General features: G+C 38.2%; 1 protein-coding gene across 5 annotated transcripts in view; it reads right to left on the bottom strand.

The window, feature by feature from the left end:
• LOC124721531 (membrane-associated protein Hem) overlaps positions 1-27,038 on the bottom strand; it is a 186,506-nt gene that overhangs the window by 143,789 nt on the left and 15,679 nt on the right. For 4 of the 5 annotated variants that reach the window (XM_047246551.1, XM_047246553.1, XM_047246552.1 and 1 more), the window contains exons 3-6: positions 22,925-23,068; positions 22,704-22,846; positions 20,551-20,712; positions 12,557-12,672 (exon numbers count right to left, since the gene is read on the bottom strand). In XM_047246551.1, coding sequence (XP_047102507.1) covers positions 12,557-12,672; positions 20,551-20,712; positions 22,704-22,846; positions 22,925-23,068 — 565 coding nt within the window. Of the gene's footprint in view, positions 1-12,556; positions 12,673-20,550; positions 20,713-22,703; positions 22,847-22,924; positions 23,069-26,854; positions 26,872-27,038 lie in introns of those variants that run through there. The other variant, XM_047246555.1, reaches the window with a different exon arrangement.

The following is a 27,038-nucleotide window of genomic DNA, read 5'->3' as shown; positions in this document are numbered from 1 at the left end:
TCTGTATTTGAAAACATTGGTTGCCTCCTATCTATGAATATTTGAAAGTAGTTTCTTTTTGGAAATCAATTCCATTACACAAATTAGTAAAGTAGGTAAACTCAACATAAGTGATTATTTTTATACGTATTGTTTATACACATACAGGGTAGATCAAAAGATGCATAAATACTTTGATAAAGATAAGCTTACATATTATCATCAGTATTACAATGGCTCAAAGTTAAATAATTACAATAAGTGTTGAAATTGCAAAGCACCCGCCCCCAAACACTTCTGAGCGTGATGCCGTACATTCAAGGACACATCTGTAGTAGCTACAGGAATTGCTTTACAAGCTGTTTCAATTTCATGGCGCAATTCTGCTAGAGTGCGTGGCTCCCTGATGTACACTACATTCTTGAGGGTAATCCACAAACAAAAGTCTAATGGTGTCAAACCAGGAGAATATGCGGGGAACTCAATGAGAACCCTTCATCCAATACAATTGTTATTCAGCTAAGCATGCACGTCCCTTTGAAAGTGGGCTGGATCGTCATCCTGTTGTAAGAAAAAACGTTTATCAGCAAACAAAGCACGAATGGATTGTAAAATTAGTGAGTCCAGCATCTCCAGGTAACTTCTACCAGTACCATACCTACAAAAAAGAAAGGTTCAATCAGTACCCTTAAGGATAAGTCCTGGAACACTGGCCGCTCGCTTGACATAAACATGTGGATTTCGCGGGCCCGAGTACTCAAAGTTATACCCGTTTGCGCGCTGTTTAATTTAAACTGTGCCTCATCAGACCACACCACTTTGGAAACAAAATTAACGTCATGTTCAACCTACACAAGGAACCATTTAAAAAAATAATTACTTCTATCTTGTTCATCCTCATTCAATGCATGTAACAACTGCAGGATGTAAACCTTAAATTTTAATCTGTGCTAAATATGACTTCCGCTTGCCCTACTCATGCCTGCTTCAGGTGCACATTGTGGTGCCGATTTTTGTGGCAAGTGTGTGAATGTCCTTCACCTGCTGCTGTGCGTGGCTGGCCTGATCTTCCCTTATGCATATCTATAATTGTTCCAGCAGTTTCAGATTTATCATGAAGTGAGCAATACTTATGTGTGTTGGTAGTTCAGTTCCATATTCTTGCCTCCAATGTCATCGTGCTTCACAGATGCTCTCGAACTTCCGATACCATTTGAGAATGCTATTTTGCTGCTTGCATATCAGTTGTGTTTGTACTGTGGCCTCACTGTGTGCACTGACACTGACGCATCACAACACTACAGCCATCTGTTGCTCAACTGCTGTACTACCTGTTCAACCCATGTCCATTGTGATTTCTAAGCATATGGTTTGAATAGCCAGTCTTAAAAGTGTGTATATTTTTTTTTTCTTGTAAATAAACTCAAACAAAATTTTAAAGTTACTGATAATACACAGAAATTCACTTCCAAACATTTCTCCTTATATCGGCAGCATCTATCACACAAAAATAGTTTCAGTTGGTTTTTACAATTATTTTCAGTATCTTTCAGTACATTTAATTCACACTGGAAGTGGCCAAACATCATCACAGCAGTCTAATTTACTCCTTCCTGCTGAATGAATGTACAAGGCAGGCAATACCTAAGGGCCAAGATTAAGGTTGAACACCTAATTGGAAAATATATTGCTGATCACAAATGGTCGGCTACAAACCCTGTTTCACAGTTCATATCTGCACCTTACTCATCCTAACTTCAATCTGTCTTTATAATTTTAGTGTGTTTTATAATTCTGTATGTCTATCCTCCCACACAGAACTCTCTCATCAAGTCTCCCTCTATTCCAGCCTGCTCCATCCCTCCTCCCCCCCCCCCCCTCCCCCTCCTCCTCTGAATTTCCATCTCTTACAACACCACCATATAATACAAAATAAAACATATGCCTGCAACAGGGCAGGCTTTCTCTTGTGTCACACTCCTATCACCTCTCCTCGGTGCCCCCCCCCCCCCCCCAATCTCTCTCTCTCTCTCTCTCTCTCTCTCTCTCTCTCTCTCTCTCTTTTCCCCTTGTCTCTTCCTTGTTCACATCATCTGCACCAAATAACACAACCCTTCCCTTCTGAAGGACCACTACAGCAGGACTATGTAGCCTTGCATACACGTGCTATCTCTATGCTCTGGGGATGATTTCTACCTTTTTTGGCTGTAATATGAAGTCCGATTTCTTATTTGTGTGTCTATCTACTGCTCAACACCTCCATAATACAGTAAGTGGTTTCTCTACTCCTTTCATTGTTTACGTTTCACCTAGGATTTTATAATATTATATTACTCATTTCTGAGCCAGCCATGGTTACTGGCACTTACTTTCATTTGGAGTGTTATATTTATAATTGATACTGTTGTTTGACAATTTTAAGTGGTTGTTGATGACAAGTTTTAAAAATAAGAAATCCTTTGTGATGATGTTTTCAGTTTTCCATGAATGGAAGGGTGTACATTGCATTTTACACTCACTATATGTTTTTATGAGGAAAAAGCTTTGTCTTTTATAAAGAACTGTCCCAAGCAGCATTCTTTATAACATTTAAGGGCGACAGTATACACATTAATATAACTATTTAATATTTTGCTTGACAAAAATCAGCAAATGCAACAATAGTTGGTGAACCTAAGTCTATAAGATGATGATAAGAGTTCTAAAATTCATGATAATACACATACCCAGGAATTTTAAACATTCAGTTTTGCTTATTGCTTTCCCCCTGGCCTACTATTCACAATTAAGTAAGTCCTTCTTTGTAGACTATTCAGTGTAGCAAATTTTTCACTTAATTGATAATATATTTTGTAGTATATATAGTATTATTAAAAAAGGGAAAGTCCAATATGGAATAATAACAATATTATGAAAAGGATAGACTGCTATTCACCATGTAGAGGAGATGTTGAGTCGTAGACACATACAACAAAAAGACTACTATGTATTTTAGCTTTCAGCCAAAACGACTACTATATATTTTAGCTTTCAGCCCCACTGTCTCTACTGGCCACTGTGGCCACAGCAACCAGAGACTTGGCCGAACGCTATAACGTACACGTACAGAAGTATTTTTGTTGTGCCCATCTCTTCTATATGTTGAGTATCAATCTATCCTTTTCACACTATTGTAGTATATATTATGATAGATACAGATACCTCTCCCTCTGTTCTCTTATATTCACAGAGAATCTTAATTCTGTTGATTGTGATCTGTCCATTGGATGAGGATGTTAAGCCCAGTGGTCCCCTTGATGCTATTCGAGAGGAATAGGCTACATACCAGCCCTGTGTTTTACCCTCTTCCTCCTCTTATCATCATCTCATCATCATCATCATCATCCTCATCCTCATCATCATCATCACATGACACAAACACAACACCACACTATACACACATCCATTACACTCACCTGCATTCAAGATACACAAATATGATGCAATACTCACATATCCACAAGGAAAAAGGCCATTGTGTGCAGATGAAGGAAACCCTTTCTAACTGCGCAGCTGTGGCTCTCAGCCAACAATACCATGTTACTCTACAATAGATTTGCATAGCACTCACCAGTTGTCACTTTAACCTTTGCTAGGTAATCATTAGGAAGAAATCCTTTCACATCACAGAAAACAATGACCATCCTTTCCATCAGATGAATTACCCTTTACCTTTTCTTCTACAGGCTCACTTGCTTCGTCAACTAGTTTGACTGCTGCTACTTTTCTGTTGTGACTTACATATAGTTCATAGCAACTAACTGGAACACAAAACCTGTTGGATCCTGTTTAAATGGTCCGACCATTACAGAGGATGTCTTTTCGCATTTGATATTGGTCAGTATTCAATGACTGCAACACCAGTCTTGCACAAAGCTTTCTCTTAACTCTTTGTGTAAAACGAACTGTACTGTCTCTTCTCATATTAATGAGCACCTATTATTTCACGCACTTTTAATCACTAATTATGCTCTACAACTTCTTGATGTGTTCATCAGAGATGGCAGTGTTGGGAGATACTACATGTTGACTGTCTTGAAGAGAAGTAAGGCCACATTTAAACTTGTCACTTACTTCTTAACTGTTCAAGACAAATCAGCAGACTTCTGATAATCACTAGCTTTGTGTAAATTTCTGTTTATGAGAAACAATTAAAAACAAAGAATTTTATTATCACAGTATATTCCACTCTGTCATACTGAATATAGCTCAGATATCATGATTACTTCAAAAAGTCATATAAACAAAACTACACTGGTGTCCAAAATAAAAGCAACAAATGGAAATTTTGCAAGACAGCATTTATTTTGCCACAAAACAGTATAAACAGATGATAGCAAAGTAGAAACAACATAAAGAATACGAAACATTAAGAAGTGCAACATACATAATAGCAGACGAAAATGTTGTTCGTTTTTTTTCCAACTTAACAGATTTGCACACACATTTTGACAACCGGTTAATGTGCTCACTATGGCGTGTGACCACCTGTGGCACCAATATAGGCCTGACATTGATGGGGCATGCTGTGGATAATGACATCAGTGCCATGTTGAGGTAATAATGCCCAGTCTTCCTGCACAGCTGCTCGCAAGTTTTGGAGAGTGGTTGGTGGATGTTGACATGATACAACCTGTCTCTCTCTAGTGCATCCCAGACGTTCCCTATGGGATTCAGATAGTGAGAGTCAGCAGACCGTAAAATGCATGCAGTATATTCTGTTTCCAAGAAAACATCAACCAATTATTCTCTACAAGGTCAAGCACTATCGTCCATCAATACAAAGTCTGGGCCCACAGCACCTTGCAACACCTGTACATGAGGTCCCAAGACCTCGTCATGATGTCTGACAGCAGTTAAACCTTTCCAATTCACTCATGTAATTTGATGAAGAGGTGTTCGAGTGGTCAACACAATGCCTGCTCACACCATTAGCGATCCTCCTCAATATCAGTCTCTTTCCACAATGTTTGGGTCTTGAAATCGTGTTCAGATGTAAATCTGTCGAGAATCACTCTCCAGACCAAATCAGGACTCACCTGTGAAAAGAACATCAGCCCACTGTTCGACAGTCCAGGTGGCATGTTAACAACTCCACTCCAGACATTCTCCTCTGTGAAGACGCATCAGAGGCACACACAGAGCAGGTCTTCAGCAATAAAGGCCACTCTGTCAGGGCCTTCACTACACTGTTTGCCTCAATGCAACACATACAGTGGATGCTGTGAGGTCAGATGCCAGATGCTGCGCAGTACCTTAAGACGGTACTATCGTGCACTTACAGCCAGATAACAGTCCTCTCTTCCTGATGTCCCATGTACCCTGGTCTTTGGGATACAGTTTTGGTCTCTATAAATTGCCACCACATCCGAGAAATGACTGAACAATTCACGTTAAACCATCAGGCCACATGAGTCTGCCACTGTCCTGCTTCCGTTCTTCTCATGACCCTCCATTGCAGAGACTATGGTAGGCATCTTCTCTGTGCCATACTGCACCAACTGTGACTGTGCACACAGTGAATGTGGATGTGGGACTATGCAGCAAACACTACTCCTTTTGATAGATGCCTGACGTCATTGTTTGTGTGGTTTCCACAGACTGAAATGCCATCTTCTATGCAGATTAGGTATGAATATCTGTTGACAGTTTCTATAATTATATCGTGAATTAGACACAAGGTAGGGAAATAGTGGTTTGTTGCTTTAATTTTGGACACCAGTGTATTTCCCAGATCAAGTTCACATGAGTCATGTTACTGCACAACATGTGTCTTCTCCTCCCTCCTACAACCACCCTGACAACACCCACACAAATAATTGATATCAGTGTCATCTCTGCAACAAAATGTGAAATCTTCTTCCGGCCTTTGTACCTTTGGAAAGCATCATTAAACCAGCTCATTCCAGTTCGTAAATTTTGTAAACTATTGTTTCCTCTGACACAATGTTATTTGAATTTGCTGTTTTTGTTAACAGAAATGTATTCATGATGGTCATTCAGTTATACACAAACAATCAACATTGGAGTTTGTTTTTTATACTTTTCCAACCTTTTGATTTTGCATTTCTTGCTTAATGTAACTCAAATGAATATTAATTATTATTAACCTACATTTGTTTGAATTCACTAACATAAACATATTTACTTCACTTTATCCTTACATTACATATTTTGAAGAATAAAAAAACAAAGTTTTAATCTCTGTCACAACAAACTACTACTCTCAATACATATTTGGTATGTAGCAATCTCTGCCACTTATTTGAAGTTTCAGAGGTGAAAAGAACACTAAAACCAAATATTTTCATCCTCATAATATGAAACAGTGCTATAAAATGAAATGATTCAGTGTACAGCAAACTACGGAACTAACTATGTAAAATACGCATTAAGACTGACACCACAGCACTACTCGTATTGTACAGCTACTAATATAGAACTAAGAACTAAACCTGAAGTTAATGTTCACTACACCTACAGAAGTATAGACATGTCTAACTGTATGTGTGCCACAGAATTTGATACCACAGCACAGGGTAGCAACTTGAGTAGCAAAAGAACATAGGGCATACTGAGGTAGTGCACCTGCTAGGCGGCGGTTTGTACTCCAACACCATGTTTTCTGCATAACCCATTGTGCAACAAGTGCACCATGATGGTAACATATGTTACACTTTCTCTGCAGTAATTTTAGGGGCACTGTTCTCCAGTAGGATATCTTGCCGCATAATCTGTCTAGAGAACAGTGTTCACCAAGTACACAGAAGTACCACAGGGAGAGGGCGCTGTGAATGTACAATGTTCTTGTAACCATCAACAGCCATAAAAGAATTCAACATTTAGCAAATCTTCCTGAGCCATCTCTGAGGAAGTTTCAGCCACAGTTCTTGTGGATGTACCATCATGTATTTGCCCCCAGTACAGGATTCCCATGAGGGTCCAGGCAAGTTCAGGAGGAGGAGGAAATTAGTGTCTAACGTCCCGTCAATAACGAATGAGGTCATTAGAGACAAAGCACAAGCTCAGATTAGGAAAGGATGAGGAAGGAAATTGCCCATGTCCTTTCAAAGGAACCGTCCCAGCATTTGCCTGATTCGATTTAGGGAAATCATGGAAAATCTAAATCAGGATGGCAGGATGTGGGTCCTCCAGAATGTCAGTCCTGTGCGCTAACCACTGCTCCCCCCTCACTCGGTAGGCCATTTCACTTAGCATTATTGTCCTAGAGGTCACATAAAACCTCTTGGTGGAATCCCCCTTAGGCTGGTAATGCTACTGACCATAGCAGACTCACAACAAATAAAAGCAATGGTAACACAACTTTAGTAAATGACAAATTGATATAGAATTGTACGATATAAATTAGCATGCCACTACAACACTTGGCTTGAATCACTGACACATTATGTGCCAATTTAACATCTATAAATCCACTTCTAAATAATAGGAAGCAATTTATACACGTTATGATGTTACAAATTCACTGGCTCAGTGACACATGTTTTATACAACATTTTACTGAAGAAGTGTGTTTATTATCTATTCCATTACTCCACATCATAGAACACAAAACTTGACATTGTAACTCTGTAGTATAGAAATACATGTAGCTTGGCACATATCAAGAGCCTGAACTTGGCTGTAGATTTCAACTTTAAGTAAACTCTTTGAGTCTATAATTATTACTTTTTACAAATACTGGCATATCCTAGTGAAGAAAATTAGTATGAGTTACACTGCTAACTGAAACAACTGACTCTATGACTGCAATATCAAAATCACATAGAATTTCAGTTTGCTTTATGTTTGACTACCTGTATGCAACCTACAGTTTGAGCAGTCACTTTTTAGAAACTTCACATTATGAAGTCACCAGCTACAAAAACTGACAATTATTGCCAGCAACAAAATAAGAACCAAGACAGGTATATATGTCAACAGTCACACACTAATATGCACGTTTCTTCACTACATCCATCTGTTATTAAATCAGCTGTAATGGTTACACAAGAAGCCAACATAGATGTTTGTATAACACATGACAGCATTTCTCTTATTTCCTATTTTAATGCTGTCAGTCTGTTGAAGTCACAAAGTAAAGCAATTTATTTATAAAATAACTCAAAATTTCATTTCAGTCAGTAAATAATAGGCACTGACCATGAAATGTATAAAATAAAGACTCAGTAATACCAAATAGTTATTGTAAAACAAGAATCAGGCACAGGAATTCAATATCTGATTCTTGCCTTAAAAACAATAGTTGCTTCAGAGGCATAAGAATTAGGCAATGCAATTATGTTAATTCTTACCCCTGCAACTGACAGTTTTACACTGTTGAGAGGTGGACTGACATTCTCAAATTCTGTTTCGACTTTAAAATTCTGTTTGAACTCTGTAATGATAACAAATACTTTTCTGGTTATTAATAGCATAATGCTGCACTTGAGAGCTGTGTCTAAGGTTTTATCACATTGGACATGGCATACTGTAAGTTATAAGCATATTTATGTATAAAATTGATTAAGACAATAACTTAGAACCTTCCAGAATTGAAACACAAAATGGATAATGAGTAAGCAAAAGGAGGAGGGACAAGCACATGCTACATCTACATCTACATACATACTCCGCAATCCACCATACGGTGCGTGGCAGAGGGTACCTCGTACCACAACTAGCATCGTCTCTCCCTGTTCTACTCCCAAACAGAACAAGGGAAAAATGACTGCCTATATGCCTCTGTACGAGCCCTAATCTCTCTTATCTTATCTTTGTGGTCTTTCTGCGAAATATAAGTTGGCAGCAGTACAATTGTACTGCAGTCAGCCTCAAATACTCGTTCTCTAAATTTCCTCAGAAGCAATTCACGAAAAGGATGCCTCCTTTCCTCCAGAGACTCCCATCCGAGTTCCTGAAGCCTTTCCGTAACACTCACATGATGATCGAACCTACCAGTAACAAATCTAGCAGCCTGCCTCTGAATTGCTTCTATGTCCTCCCTCAATCCGACCTGATAGGGATCCCAAACGCTCAAGCAGTACTCAAGAATAGGTCTTATTAGTGTTTTATAAGCGGTCTCCTTTACAGATGAACCACATCTTGCCAAAATTCTACCAATGAACCGAAGAGGACTATCCGCCTTCCCCACAACTGCCATTACATGCTTGTCCCACTTCATATCGCTCTGCAACGTTACGCCCAAATATTTAATCGACGTGATTGTGTCAAGCGCTACACTACTAATGGAGTATTCAAACATTAGGGGATTCTTTTTCCTATTCATCTGCATTAATTTACATTTATCTATATTTAGAGTTAGCTGCCATTCTTTACACCAATCACAAATCCTGTCCAAGTCATCTTGTATCCTCCTACAGTCACTCAATGACGACACCTTCCCGTACACCACAGCATCATCAGCAAACAGCCACACATTGCTATCCACCCTATCCAAAAGATCATTTATGTAGATATAAAACAACAGCGGACCTACCACACTTCCCTGGGGCACTCCAGATGATACCCTCACCTCCGATGAACACTCACCATCAAGGACAACATACTGGGTTCTATTACTTAAGAAGTCTTTGAGCCACTCACATATTTGGGAACCAATCCCATATGCTCGTACCTTAGTTAGGCGTCTGCAGTGGGGCACCGAGTCAAACGCTTTCCGGAAGTCAAGGGATATGGCATCCGTCTGATACCCTTCATCCATGGTTTGCAAGATATCATGTGAAAAAAAGGGTGAGTTGCATTTTGCAGGAGCGATGCTTTCTAAAGCCGTGCTGATGCATAGACAGCAACTTTCTGTCTCAAGGAAATTCATTATATTTGAACTGAGAATATGTTCGAGAATCCTGCAACAAACCGATGTTAAGGATATTAGTCTGTAATTTTGAGGATCTGTCCTTCTACCCCTCTTATATACAGGTGTCACCTGCACTTTTTTCCAGTCACTCGGGATTTTACGTTGGGCAAGAGATTCGCAATAAATGCAAGCTAAGTAAGGAGCCAATGCAATACAGCACTCTCTGTAAAACCGAATTGGAATCCCATCAGGACCTGGCGATTTATTTATTTTCAACCCATTCAGCTGCTTCAATGACTTAAGTGAAGACAGTGACTATTATCTCAGGGTAAACACCAATTGTGAGGGAATAATTGCTGCAAAATCTATAAAGACACAAGCAGCTCAACAATTACAAATACCTAACATAACCACAATATCATATCATGGCACTTCATTACAGCTATTATGCCACCATAGAAAAAAAAATAAAAATAAAACAAACACATACACAAAACATCATATTTTCTTTTAGAATTGGGAACAAACGGCACAGGAGCTGGTGTCAAAAACACAAAATTAGCATTTTACAAATGTTTTAAGGAAGCTTTTAAGACTAGCAGAATTAAGACATCACTACAGAAATGGAAAGTCCTGATGGACACACACACACACACACACACACACACACACACACACACACACACACCTGTACAGTTACATTGCAAATTAAGACATCTTTAAAGAGGACCTATTATTTTCATTGTGGTTAAAAAATTCATCACAGGAGATTTCGCAACTGTGTTGAAATTTAAAATTTACCCTTTATTTTAGCATCTAATTTTGATCAATATTTGATCATCTTCAGATCTATGTAGTTCCACAAGCAACGAACTATCACCATTCAGCATTGTTGGGAGATTTTACGTGTGATATTGTCATGTGTACTTCTGTATGGATAGGACAGTTTGCTTAAGTATATACATAGATCTGAAGATGGTCAAATATTGATCAAAACTAGTCATCGTAAAAATAAAAGTGCAATTGAGAAACTGAAACAAAGGCTGAATTTTTAAAGGATGTACTATTTTTTGAATGTCTTCTGCAATTCAAACTGAACTAAATACTAATTCCATTCAAACCCACCTCCAAGAAATAGTCTACATGGGTTATAAATCAGAATAAATGACACTGGAAATGTACCAGTGTGCTAACTTATATTTGATGCAGCCACCCGTGCGTTGGCTGCTAAAGCTGCAACATGTCACGAATGTTTCCAACAGCAATCCATGGAGACAAAACTTATGCAGTATCATAATCAAATCATTTCATCCATCATCATCTCAATCAACACTTCCTGGTAATTCCTTTTCTGCATGATCTTACAGCATCTCTTGCAAGAAGTGACTTGGTATAATGTCCACTGGACAACATCGGAGTTGATGGTAGTGGGCTCAATTCTGTTCATTACGTGGCAGACAAAGGCAAGTCTCCAGATTAGTAGAACTCAAAAAGTAGTATCATAAATTGATGTTTTGGGGAAAGGAAAGTATTATTATTTATCACAAAGTTTCTTGTTCAGTATACAAAATCAAATACTCATGATATTAAACTTGATTTCAACAGAATCTCTGTCCAAAGTCAATGTTACTTATTTTCAGGCTACACCAATAAGAAGTGGTATTTTGTTTAAGTATATAGATGTCATATATTCTTCATTTCATAAGGACACTATAAGCAAGGCGAATGCACTTAAATATTGAATTTCATAGTCTTTTTCACAGGTACAATAGCCTTTGGGGAGAAAATGAATTTACCATATATGAATCAATCAGATATACCAATCTTCCCACAATGTATCAGGTCCCCCACAGCATTAGAATAATTACAACACAGTCCATATTATAATCAGTTTTCAGAAAAGCAGCCACAGGCTATTAAGTGCAGTATGAACATGAGACCAATTTCACTGTCAACATGACAGCCGTAGACCACCACAAATACACATTAACATGTTTGATGTCAAAAACTTATGTTGTCGGTCTCACAGTATACATAGCAGACAGTTCTAAGATAACAGGCTACTACAACATATGGATTAAAAGAATTCTGGAAATATTGCCCTACAGTATTGCCCAGAATACCAAAACATGTCATTCAACAATGTGACATGGCAGCACATACAGAATGATTTTTACGCAGCAGACACATAGTTAGCTCACATGCCCAAATTCTCATTTATCTTCCACAGTTGCCTTTCCAGATGAGATGTGAATGATGAAATCTAAATTTCTGCATCACAGTTGAATATTACAAATAGCCAACAAAGTGTAAAATCATGGCCTGTGCAAGGCAAATCATACGATGAGGATTTGAACTTACTCCGACTCCTGAATGATTTTCATATTGTTTCCTTCTTCTGTACTTTCCATGATCAGGAAAGTAATGAAACTAATTTCTCTTTATCACTGCTAACAATAAAATTAAATAGACTCTGAAAATAAGGACACTACATACAATGTTAGAGCACAGATTACATTAGAACTGCAGTATGTAATGATTTTCAGTTTCAAACTGATATAGATGCCACATCAGAAAGAACAAGGAATGCAGAGAGGTGTTCCTTTTGTTCCTTTTTGTCTTCTTCTTCTTCTTCTTCTTCTTCTCCTTCTCCTTCTCCTCCTCTATCACACACACAAATGGTTTGCTTTTATTCAAATATTGCTCCTAAATATTACTTACATATTATCCATCTTTCCATTGCGTCGAGAGACAGATATTCACAGGACATTGACTCAGTTTGTGCAGGTTTTAAAAGTTGTCCAGGATTTGCTACAAGGCTCAGTTTTTGATCAGCCCTGAAACACCACAGTAATGTATGCACAATAATGACAAAGCAATCTCTCCAGATCATTTGACTACTACAAACAGCCACTTAGGCATAAAATAAAATACAAAATATGATAAGTGTGAGTAAAATGTAAAGAGAGCATTTGAAGTAGCAGGTTTGCGAAACAATAAAGTGAATATAAAACAGCAGAAAACTTGCTTCATATTCACTACAAACAAATGTATATTTCTTTGAAATGCATGACACAGAGCTGTATTAACACTTCTTTATTAATACTGGTTTCAGTATTGTACCATCTTCTCATATCTGTATCAACCAAAACAGAGCAAAACCAACTACAGAAAAATATCGATACACACTGATGGAAAAAAATCTCAATGCCAAGGAGTTGTGCAACACAAACAAAAACTGGTTGGTGTGTGTCTACATCTGAAAGATGATGTGTATTCATATTCCGTGCCAGTCACACACGAGTGGCACTGTTGCGCTGTCTAGTACCACTTTGGGGATGCAAATCAGGTTTGCTTTAAATACATGCTGTAACAGTTGTGAGCATTAGTTACCTTTAACATTGGACATGGTGAGTTCATGTCAGTCAAGAATGCCTTTGAGGTGACAAAGATGCCATTATCAACAACTCACTGAGTTTGAACAATGTTGTGTAATAGGGCTACAAGAAACTGGATGTTCCTTCTGTGATGCTGCAGAAAGACTTGACAGCAATGTAGCCACTGTACACATTAGCTGGCAGCGGTGACCGTGAGAATGTACGGTCACAAGACAACCGGGCTCCAGACAGCCATGTGGCACTACTGAGAGGGAAGAGCATCGTGTTTGGCCTATGGCTCTAGTGCATCATACTGCATCTGCAACAGCAACTTGAGCAACAGTTGGCACCACAGTGACACAATGAACTGTTACAAATCAGTACCTTCAAGGAAAGCACTGAGCCAGACACACTGCAGCATGCATTCCACTCACCCCAAATCACCACCCTTTGCTACTACAGTGGTGTCAGGGTGGAGGTCTGTTGTGATGGCCGGGTGTCGGTTAGGGGAAGGCCAGTTGAGGGCCTGCAACCAACCTGTCTGCACACTAGACACAGTTGACCTACACCTGGGGTTATGGTCTGGGGTACAATTTTGTATGAAAGTAGGGGCACTTTCATGATTACCCCATGCACCCTGACTGCAAAACTGTATGTCAATCTGGTGGTTCTACGTGTTGCACTGTCTTTCATGAACAGCACTCCAGGGGGTGTTTTAAAACAGGATAACACCTCACCCACATATCGCTGCTGAAATCAACATGCTCTACAGACTGTTGACATGTTGCCTTGGCCTGCTTGATCACCAGATCTGTCTCCAATCGAGCACATGTGCAACACCATTGAATGACAACTCCAGCATCATCCACAAATAGCATTAACCACCCCTGTATTAACTGGCCATGTGCAACATGCGCACAACACCATCTGACAAACTGACATTCAGCACCTGTACAACACAATGCATGCACATTTGCATGTTTGCATTCAACATTCTGGCAGTTACAACAGTTTTTAGTGTACCAGCACTTCACATTTGCAATGGCTTATCTTGCACTTTCATTGACCTGTGATCTGGCAATTTACCTAGACACATGTGCACCCAAAATTTCATTATTTATGAAAGAGAATATTACCTCACATGTCATAATAATTTATGTCATGGAAAACCACATATTACATACAAAATCTTCACAGTTATGGATGTACAGATTGGTAGTGAGTGCTTTAATGCAAAAAGAGTATGAACCATTAGAATAGTAGATAACAACTGTCATGTAGTAAACACACGTACATAATAGGTATCGACAGTGGTTAATACAAGCAGTCAATGAAGCAGAGATGTACCTCAAGCTAACTTCATATAGTCGATTTCACAATATTCTTGGGCTCTTTAAAGGATATAAATGAGACTTGGAACCAGCAGAGGAATGCCATGACAAAACCAAGCCACTGCCAAATCCGTTGCAGTTGGCGATGGTAACATGGTGTCAGCAGCGTCACAATGCCTCTATGACTACAGACCACACTTGCCACCAACGTGTGACACATGCTGCAGGAGTACTGCAGCCCAATTACAACAGCTGGTGGTAACTGGCACATTCCAGACAATTCAGCATGTAACATTAACCAATGTAAACAGCAGAAATCAGCAGGAAAAAGTAGTATTTAATCACAGCCAAATCAGTTTGTTTGGCCAACTAGGCACTATGTGACAGTCTGTGTCAATTGTACCCATCACCGTAGCTCTGCTGCCACTGGGTTGCAAATCAATGACCGTCACTTTTCTGCCCAGCCCAGGTGGTCAGCACTCCACTAGGTGCCGGTCGTGCTCTCTCATCACTGGTTCACGGTCAACCCTCGTCAACACCATCAATGTGCCAGTGGGATGCCCCAGCCTGCCGTAAAGACAGGAGATGATCCTGGCTGGCATTGCTCCACACTGCAGAGATATGAAGCTTTGTACCACGTCTGTATCACCACTTCTGAGTCGGTACACCAGCTCAACATTCCACTGAGTAAGCAGCTCACATCTCTGCAACACTGGCCATTAATGTAGCTGCCATGCTGTGGGAAACAGTATGTGAAGGAGGGAATGCACTGCAATGACTTTATTAACCAGAGGGAATAATTAAACACTTGTTCATGTTCATGGAGGAGTCAAATTGAATGATCAAATAAAGGACTGTGTGTATGTGCACAGCTGGTCTGACTGACACTTCACCACATATCTCCCCTGTCTCACAAACTATCTATGGATCCTACTGCACTCACAGGCAGACACAAACCTATCCTGTCCTGCAAGAATGGCTCGTGTTTTGCACCAGTTTTTCCACAGCTATCCCACACCAGCTATAACATACATAATTATGGAATGAAAACTGTTACGACGACACTGTAAATTAATTGCAAAACATACAAAGTACACGGAACAGAAAATTTAGAACATCTCCACATCATGTGAACATACAGCTTACGTGGTTTTCCATGCGCAAAATTGTTATGACATATGAAGTAATATTAATCTTTTTCAAATATTAGTTTCTACACAGCCTTTAAGTAAACAATGTATGTTTGCATTTTTTTCTGTAGTTGGTTTTGCCTTTTATGGCTGATACAAATATAAAGAAGATGGAACAATACCACAACCGGTAGTTATAAAGAAGTATTAATACTGTTCTGTGTCATGCATAAAAAAAAAATTAAAAAGAACCACATTACTGCTGTGCTTCGTCTACTACAAAATAAAAATATGCTATAACTTATCCATTTCATTGGTTGTTGAGCTCCATGGCTGTGGATTACTTTATTTTAAGAAGTGCAGTAACCAGTCATATTTTTATATATTCTTATTCATGCCAATACTTGTATCAGTCTTTCACCCATTTCCAGTTGACGTAATACTTATTCAGTCTTCAGATGTAAACTGTTGAAACGTTGACAGCTGCAGCATCCAAATTGCTCTCAGTGTTTTAACAATGTACAACTAAAGAGTGAATATAATTGGATAGATAAAAAATCTACTCACGAAGCAACAGCAAGAGAAAACTCTTATAAAAATGTTAGGAAATGTGCAAGCTTTTGGAGCCAGTGGCTTTTCTTCTGGCAGAAGGGTTGAAGGGGAAGGAGGAAGGGTGAAGGAAGAGGACTGGCGAGGTTTAGGAAATGGACAGAATTATGGGAAAAGTAAACCAGAACCACAGGTCAGGGGAGAGTTGTAGGATGAGATGAGTAGGAAAGATGGATTGTTAGGGGCTGCCCTGCACGAGATTTGAAAACCTGAGAGCTTAAGGGTGGAACATAGTGCTGTGTCATCCAAACAAGACACAGCCAGGGAAAAAGCACCACAAGTGCAAAGGTGCGAGCTGGTGCCAGTGCCACAGAGACTCGCCATTTGCGTGAATTCCACCGGCACCACGGGCAGCGTTGACAATGAAGATATCGGCTTCATCTTGGCCAATTGGTGGCCGAGTACAAACCGCCAATGATTGGGTGACAACAGAAGGTAGAAGAGCAGCTCTCCCCCACTTGGTTACAGATCATCACCCAGGGCTGACAGACAGGAAATGTCATTTAGCGAGTTTTTAGACGTGATCAGATAGTTGTTGTAAATTGCATTTGCTATATACTGTGAAGTTTACCTATGATTATTTGTACTTAGCCATTGAGGGCCTTTTTTGTGTTATATTACATGCAGTGTTGAAGACTTCACTATTCAACAAGTCACAAAGGTAAGGAAACTTTTTTAACTCATTTGTGTGACTTAGTTACAAATTTGTTGGAGCGTTGTATAACCTTCATTCTCCTATCCTGTTACCTGACATGGGGCACAGCTGTGTGAGAGTGGCACGGAGAAATTATCTTAGCGGTGTACTGCACCAGACGCCATATCACGAACTCACAAACTCAGCCTACCATAACAACAGTGGCAACTCAGTGTCCACAGCAGTATCAACGAGGCCTTTACAAAACTGGCGACAAGGGTTTACAACAGATAGGGTGATAAACAAGACAGAGATTACTGACAAAACAACATGTGGGAGTTAATATGAGTGGAAATCTAAATGCATTATATGAGGTAGTGGTGGAGGGGGAGGGGGAGGGGGAGGGGGAGGGGAAGGCAGGGAGAAGTAGACAGGTCACGAAATGATAGATATGGAAAATTAAAAAGGAATGAAGAAATGAATAGTCACAGAGAAGAAATGCTGAGGCCAAAGAAAGTAACATAAATTAAGGTCAGATGTGTGTGAAGGACCAAGGACATGTTATAACACTAGTTCCCACCTGCAGAGTTCTGAGAAGCCAATGTCAGAGGGAAGAATCCAGATGGCACGAGTGGTGAAACACGCACCAAGGTCACAACTCTCGTGTTGTAGAGCATGTTCTGCAACAGGATATTGTTTGTTGCCAGTATACATGCTCTGTCTATGCCCATCCATCTTAACTGATAACTTGGTAGTAGTCACACCAAAGTAGAAAGCCAAACAGTCTGCTGCTGAACATTACTTCAACCAGCACCCACCCGATTCTAAACCTGGCATCCTTCCTGACCACCTTAATCAACTTTACACTTACAAACAACTACTTTACCTTTGAGGGCCAGGCATACAAACAGATCAGGGAGATAGCCATGGGAAACAGGATGGCTCCTTCCTATGCCTTTTCATAGGTTGCTTGGAGAGGGCTTTTATAGCATCTGGGTTTGGTTTAGATACATTTATGACATCTTTGCCAAATGGTCTCATGGTGAGGTGACCTGTTAAAATTTCTGAACTCTCCAAATACCTTCTCCGAAATAAACTCCACATGGTCCTATCCAAATCCCATGCCATTTTCCTTGATGTTAACCCCATGCTCACCGAGGGTCAGCTAAAACCTTCTGTTCACATTAAACCTACTAACAAAAACAGTACTTACATTTTGACAGTTGTCATCCTTTCTATGTCAAATGTTTCCTCCCATACAGCCTCGGCACTTGAGGCAAGCATATTTGTTCAGATGCAGACTCTTTACATCAATACACCACCATTCTAACCTCAGCCTTCATTGGACTTAACTACCCCACCAGCCTAGTACAAAACTACTTTTTCCCAGGCATCACATCCAATCCTGGTACTGCTGATCCTTCCAAAAAATAACTTAGGAGTACATCTCCTGTCACTTAATACCAATCTCCACAATATCATGGTCAGGTCATATGCTCCTTTTGCAACCATTTCTCTACGCCATACCAGCTGTGTGTTTGGTAAAGCGTATACTGTCAAAGGGGGAACCACCTGTGAAATGACACATTGTGTATCAGCTGTTATGTAAACACTGTTCAGTCTTCTACATTGGTATAACTCCACCAAGTTATCATTTAGAATGATTGGGCATAGGCAGTGGGTGTATACTGGCAGCAAACAATACCCTGTAGCACAGCATGCTCTACAACATGACAGTTGTGACCTCAGTGTGTGTTTGACCACATGTGCCATCTGGATCCTTCCCCTTGACACCTGTTTCTCAGAACTCCACAGGTGAAAACTGGCATTATAAAATGTCCTTGGTTCTCACCACACACCTGATCTTAATTTACGTTAATTTCTTTGGTCTTAACATTTCTTGTCAGTGACTACTCTTTACTTCATTCCCTTTTAGTTTTGTATATATATTTTATTTTCTGACCTGTCTATCTCCACTCTCCCCTCCCTCCCTCCCCCCTCCCCCCCCCACCTCTACCACATATAATGCACTTAGCTTTCCACTCTTATTAACTCCTACACACTGTTTTGTCAGTAAACTCTGTCTTGCGTATCACCCTATCTTCCACCCTTAAGCTCTCAGGTTTTCAAATCTTGTCCAGTGCAGTCTCCAACAATCAGTCTTTCCTTCTCATTGCATCCGATAAGTCTCCCCTGACCTGGGGTTCTGGGTGACTTTTTGTAACTCTTCCTATTTCCTAAACCTCACCAGTCCTCTTCCTCATCTCTCTTCCTTTCCCTTCATCCCTTCTGCCACAAGAAGCAGCTCTGCAACCTTGCACATTTCTTAACTTTTTTTTTTTATATGAGTGTTCTCTTGCCATTGCTTGGTGAGGATTTTTTTTTTATCTATTCAGTTATATTCACTCTTCAGTCATACGCCAGTAAAACATTGAGAGCAGTTTGGATGCTGCAGCTGTCAATGTTTTAACAATTTACATCTGAAAATTGAATAAGTATCACGCCAATTGAAGATTGGTGAAAGCCCGATACATATATTGGCATAAATAAAATTACATAAAAATGTGGCTGGTTGCAGCATTTCTCAAAATAACTAAAATATTTTGAGACATTTTGTACAATGGATTCAATGTATTAAAAAGGATCTGCAATAACAACAAATTTGGTTCATGGTTAACAAATTCCAGGTTTATAGATTTCATGTAGCAGGAAATCCAAGAATTTTATATAAAAAGATGCCATCATGAGAAACTTTGATCTCGTGTTTGATCACCATTTTCTTTCAAACTTTCATTGTGCTGCACACCACACAAGCTAGACGCTACATTTCTGACACCTCATTTTATATCTAATGTGTATCTCAGTTACTTTTTAAGTCAAATACAGCGCAACTGCAAGTGGGAGATGATCAACTACAACACTGCAACATTAGTCAAAGCAAACTCTCTCATACACATTCTAATGCCATATGTGAAAGACATACAACACAAAACGTCTTGGGCCAAATCCTAAAACAATGGATATTAATCTATCACTTAGCCAAATAAGCTGTAATGCACACAACATAGTTAATAACAAGGAATATTCACATATTCGCTTATCAGAATCAAAAATAAAACTGTTAAAAATTTAGAGGAGATGAAAATATGAAGAAACAGTGACAGTGAAGGTACTGATCAATTGTAATGAGCAAGAAAATACTTATTTTCTAATGTGACAATACAAAGACAGCAATAATCAGAAACACAATAGGCATAACACAAATTAATACAACGTAAAAATTTCTACTGTTGAAACGAAACTAATGTACCGTCCATTAATGAAAACTGTGAATAATCTTTATCCAATCTGCATGCACAATTCACACTCACACGTGGAGAACTGAAGCCACAACTCATAAAAAATGCTTCAGCTAAACAAAAAGTAATCAAAATTTGTGCATCTGTTCAGTACATTTGCAGTGAAAATAGATATTACTGTTACACAGACTTTTAAAGTTAAAAAAATGAGAAGGAGTAAGGAACACAAAGAAACAAAGGAATTTAAGTGGTGCCAGACCCAATTCCTGTAAAACTGAATAAATTGCAAATTGTGTTAGAAAAAGAGTTAGCTCTTTTCATACAAAGCTACTAACCTCCACTTCTCTGCAGTCACATTTCGATTCATATAAACTGCCGACAGCGACATAAGGGCACTGCAAAGCAGTTTTGAATGAGGCACAAATTCTTCAGAAAGTTTCTTAATAGGTGGATCGTAGTCCATTATCATTTGCCCTAGACGAGGAAAACTGGCATCACTGTTGATAAAATAAAAGATATTAAGAAAAATTATATTAACCGAATACACAACATTTCACTCTCCATAAAATTCATACACTTAAGACAAAATGCAAATGCTGACAGAACATAAAATAAAATTACATCTCTCTTAGCCTTTCCCCTCCCGTTGTGGATCTTACATGTGGTTCAGCATCAGGTATTCTCTTTTTTATTTAGCTGTAAAAGCAATTATGGAGTGAACACGATTTCCAATGCCACATGTAAGATAAATCTCTTAGCACACTTTCTCAAGATAATCCTAAAATGGTTAGCACTGACTGAGTTCGGAAGAGCTGCAAGGAACAAACTATTGATTTACCATGTATCGGTATGTTTATGAATTACAACCAAACAGAAGCCTAATAACTGACTAATCTGGAGCACCTTATATGACTGGACTGAGCTGCTTGGTAAAGCAAAAAGTCTATTAACACAAACATCATTAAGTAACACACACACTTTTCAGTTCTTAAAATAAACACACTTAAAATAAATACACTTGTGCACAATCTAACACTATACACAATGAGATGTGAAGCTTTTTCTTTCTGGTTAAGAGGTCACTCACAGATTAGAGACCAGTTACCACTATTTCAGCTTTCGTTTCTGTAAGTACACACTGCACTTATTTAATTTTACCAGTATCATTATATCAAAAACTCTTTGTATTAGCAAGTATGTGAGATTTTAATAGTTGATTAATTTCAACTGAAATATGTACTTTTTGAAATAGCAGAAACTCCAAATAGGGTATCAACTATGTAGGAAAAGATAAATTGCTACTTATCATAAAAAAGACATGTTAAGTAGCAGACAGGCACGATTAAAAGACACTTACACAAAGCCTTTGACCTTCACCAGCAAAACAAAAAAATTTGCTGATGAAGGCTGTGGCCAAAAGCTTTGCATAAGTGTCATTTAATTGTGTCTGGCTGCAAATTAATACATATTTTTTGCGATTTTTACCTCATCATCATATTCTACAAGTAACCTGACAGTAAACACTTCTTCACATGTCTCTTTCTTCCCTACCCTCCTCATTTCACTTTGAAGGTGGTTTGCCCTCTCAAATATTTTGAACACTTTATGCATTTGACAATATACAAATAATATGCAAACACTTTCAAACTGCAAAAATCAGTGAGTGGTATCATTATACCATGAAAGTTTCGCATGAAAGTCTAAATGAAAACAAGAAATTATGGTCAACACTTAAAATGACGGAAGTCATCCATCTTTTAAAACTTCTGTTCCTTACAAGAGTAGCACTCATATGACAACACTGAACATCTAATTTACATAGTAGGGAGTTCCTTCTTTGGATACTAAGGAGAATGTGTTAGAAAAATGGAAAACTGGAGAAAAATATGGCTAACATATTTCTACCTTCTTCTCCCAGAGAAGAGTCTTGTGGCTCCAAACACAGTATAGGTCACTATTTGCATTTGTAAAGCATGAATGTCTTAAGTAATTTTGTCTACCTGTCCAATCAATTGTAGCTTTACCCTTAATTCATAGTGAGATTATTCTGGCTAGTATATTCTCGTTGTTCTGTTTGTTGTACCAGGATTTCATCTTCTGATCAAAATTCTGCTGGAGTGTGAATTTTTCTGAATTAAGAAACAATACCACAATTAGCACAGAGCTCAGTCATGCTGTGTGGTTAAGGTTTGGTAAGTGTTCACCTTTTCAGCACTGTCTTAATACCCAACATTGCCATAATGCAGTCGAACATAACAGAATCTTCATGTACAGTATCTTACAACCAACATCTCTCAATGACTTTCGAGATGTCCTGGGATTTCAAATACTACAAAATGATGTTATTGTATAATGGCTGATTCTTGTAGCACTTTAATCAATGTAGTATGGAAAACAAATAGGAAATTTCATTTCACAGAGAAAGTCATCAAAATGTCTGTTTGTAATGCAGAAAATTACTTGAGAAGTGTAAAAACAATAAATCAACCTTTGCTGGTGAAGCATTTCATGGGCAGCATTAAACAATCCAAGAACAGCTCTTCTGTCTTCCACTCTTGACAAGAGCACCATTAAAGTCACGTACGTAACAACTAGTTCCAGGTATGCACGTGTCAGTTCAAAGTTCAGAGTCTGTAAAATAATTCGAATTTCAGTAATAAAATATCTTTTTATAAGTAGCTTTAATATTTTTAATGAGCATATACTTACAATATCAAGGTGCACCTGGCACGCATCCATCGTTGTCAACAAATCACAAACATTATCTCTGAAGTCCAGCAGATCCACAAATGTATAATAATACAATGAAAGGGATTTTATTATATCATTTCGAAGCTGGTTGATAGCTTGGAGCTGAAAATTATTTTAATTTTGCATTTAAAAGGAAAGCACACATTATTTATACAATATAACATTGATGAAAAGTAATTACTATCCAAAGTGGAATTTACACAGTGAAATTACGATGAACTACAAAAACAGTAATGAATGCTGAAAAAGTGTGTATGTAACTTTGTTATGCTACAGTACGATGATACATGTACATGTATACAGTTCTCGCAATATTAAAAATGGTAAAACGTAAGTACACAAATATTTGCGTTATAGAGTCGCAGTATTCTGTAATAAGATTATGGAAATGAAATTAAGATACAGACGAATGATAAAAATAATGGTACAAGAACTGTGACCAAACAAAATTGGACTGGATTATTACACCGAAGATAGTGTGAAAGTTACACACCATCTTCATTTATGCAGTCCATAAACTACAGATAGTGGCTGACAAGCACATGCCAAGTTTCTTGCCGTTTGGAAGTTTCTTGACACTAACAATTAATTAATAAGACACACTTATAGGTCTGCTATTAGACATGTGACTGAGTCAAAAGATTTATTGTCAGGTAAAACACAGTATGCACTTTTAGATGAATAATCATCAGTGTGACGGAATAATGGCCATGCCTAAGGGAAATTTCAAAGCACCCTTGCAACTGATGTAATTTACAGAACATCAGAAATATTTTTACAACGTTTGGGATGTATCCCTCATACCCAGACATGGGAAAAATCCGCATAAACAAATATATCTAAAAGTGCCTAATTATTTTAGTTAATAACAAAATAATAATTTACAAAGTTCTCAAATCACAACAAATCTCCTCCACTTTCTTCTATACACATGTGCATTCATTCATTGACTATCCCACGCTTCAAATACCCCCAGAAAGTGTCAAATGGTTCTGCAAGCTCCCATGGCACACTGATAAAACGTTTCTGCATTCGGAATGTCTGCTATATAAACCAAGTGTTTTAGGGGGAGAGGGGGCCAGAAACAAGAATCCAAAGAAATGCAGTCAGTGGAACTGTACCTCCACAATGAGTCTATTTGTCATATAATCCATTGTATATCAAACAACATGACTATAATGTAGTGGCGCTACATCAGACAAAAAAAAAAAAAAGTACTTGCTTTTGTGAGCAGCGGCAAAAATAAGGAAGGCAGTTATGAATAAAGTCCTTGTAGATAGCACCTGAAAGACATGCCTGGAGAACACAGGGGCCTATTATTCCAGTCCCCACAATATGGATACATCAATTGCCTGTATGGTGACATAATATTTATCACATGCTGCAGCTATGTGTTATGCACTGATGCGTGGATCTATTGTGTCAGCCTACAGAAACGTTCTTTTTGGTCAGTCATGTGATTGATTCACGGTTTATCTCGATCCACAGTTTGTGGTATTAAAGAAACTGTTTCAGTAATAAGACAATAAAAACTAGTAAAAGTTGGATAATTTGGCTTCCTTCTGCCTGGAAACCCATTTTGATACAGCAGTGTAGCCTCACACTCATTACCATTTGCATAGCTGTACATAATAACCACATATCTCATCTCACAAAATAAATATCCTGCCACGGTTTGATGGAAAACTTATTAAGTAATTCAATACAACTACGCAAGTGAACTATTCAAGCCAGATTAGCAACGAATGTACCAAACGTCAAAATATCACAGCAACAACACATTGCCATCAAAGATACAATGAGTGTATCAGCGGACTTACTTGTACCAATATTATCACTTGATTATTGAACAAGATTGCTGGATTTTTCCTTGAAATGCACTTAACATATACTTACATTAACAATATAAAAATGAAGGATTTTAAGACTTTTCTTGGTATTTTGGCAAGGAGAATTTGTGTGCAAAGTTTGCAAACGTATTTATGATACACTCTGTATGTACAGAAATTGGTAGACAATGTCATTAGCTAATTAAGATTTTTCAAAGATGATGCCACCATTCATAGTATTGTTCCCCTGTGAAATCAGGAAGATCTTCAGAAAATATATACCTTGTGAATCAACTGACATGTGACTCAACAGATTCAGTGAAATGTAAGTTAGCAAATAAATAATAACACCATGAACTTTCTTAGTATGGTATCACTGAGTTACCCCTAAGACACATGGTGTGGCTAATCAGAACAATAAGAGCCTCAATAAAGTTTGACTGACTGGAGAACTTAGAAATGTTTAGCTAAAAAGGGAAATATTACAGTGCAATAAGTTTTCCAATACTAACGACAAAGTTACATGTAAGGATCTCTGCTAACTTGTCTTTGCTGGATATTATAAAAATGTTTTGTTTCCCTCTCGTACCTTTCTCTACACAAATATCTCAGAATAGAAAACATTACAGCTTATGCAGAAGTACAGACAGTTGTCAACCATACACAAAAGACATGAATGGAACAGTAAGGACAATAAATAGCATGTATACAATTGACAGCAAAATAATTGGACCACTGTACTCAAAATGTCAGAAAATTTGGACCATATGGCAATAGCAGCAGAAAAACTGGTTGGTCTGCTGTGTGTCACCAGACAGAGGAAGAAAGTCACTGATATGGGAAATGCGAGATATCTGATGCTCACTTTGGAATCCCCTATGCACTGTGTGCTATGGATTTAGCTAACTGTCAGAGGGTGCTCCAGAACTTCTAGTGGTTGCGAGACAGTTATGGACCTGACTGAATGATGGGATCACTGCGACGACAACTGGATACGAACATGTATGAGCCAAAAAGGCTATAAAACTTTTACAAGTGTGTTTATAAGGGCTCACTGTCTACCATTCAAGCTTAACAGTGTGATTGGAGATAAATAAGAATGAAAGTCTCATTACACCTACACTTTTTCCCCTAAAACTAACTATTCTAGCCTTTTGCAAGCTGATATTCTAACTTTGTACATTTTGGAATAAGGAATAAAGCCACAAAATCACCTGTGATGAGGTTTACGGAATCTTAAGTTCAAGGAAATGACTTGCATTAATTTCTTGGGGTGAAAATACAAAATGCAGTGTTCAGATCTCGATGTCCTCATTTATTTTATAGTTTCCATGAACGAATTCACTAGAAAGTAAAGGATGGCAAAATTGTGGAGTTTGTTTAGCCCAATTATGCAATCAGACATAAGAGTAACGAAATACCTGACCTTAGTGAATATCAGCAGTGCTGTAATTCAAATACGTTTCTTCTTCAGAAAGTAGCAATAGATATGGAGTCTTATGTCAGAGTAAGGATCCAACCACAAAAGAAATTTTTGATAGTGATTCTTAAAACAAAGAATCAAAAATGAAAATCATTACCAGTTCAGCATAAGAAATGTTATAAATTTGTACAGCTACACCTAATAGTTATTATCTGTAAGTGTTTAGAAGCAGTGATTACAATTTTCCTATAAATTAACGATAGCCTTCTCCAACCAACAGTGAACTCATAAAGGTATAATGAGTGTTTTTGGACCTACAAACAGCTATTAAATGCATAATGAACGGGCAATATTATCAATTAAGTAACACTGTCTTGCTGAATCACTTAGTTGCCAGAAAATAGTAACTGTAAGAAATGAAGTCTCTTATGGACTTCTAGAAATAAATTATGCCTACAATGAAAGACTTTGTAGCAGAGTTAAATGTTTATACCTCGAGTTATGATGTGGTTACAATTAATGTGTTTTCATATTCAGTATCTTTCACTAAATACAAACCAAAAATCAGGGTAAATGATTAAAGCAGTAAAAATCTGGTATAGTTAAGTAAAATGTATCAAAATGTATTATTAACACCTGCTAATCTCATCCATCACATGTGCCAAACTATTATTTCACTTTCCATGCCTATTACTAACATGCATGGGTACCATCTAGATATGCTTGGGTAGCTTAGATAGCAGAGCACTTGCTCGTGTAAGGCAAAGGGTAGCTTAGATAGCAGAGTACTTGACCGCGAAAGACAAAGGACCAAAGTTCA

Source organism: Schistocerca piceifrons, chromosome X, assembly GCF_021461385.2.
Source record: "Schistocerca piceifrons isolate TAMUIC-IGC-003096 chromosome X, iqSchPice1.1, whole genome shotgun sequence".
In the NCBI taxonomy this organism is placed as follows: domain Eukaryota; kingdom Metazoa; phylum Arthropoda; class Insecta; order Orthoptera; family Acrididae; genus Schistocerca; species Schistocerca piceifrons.
Note: the sequence above shows the minus strand (reverse complement) of the source record. Positions and strands in the feature narration are given on the sequence as shown.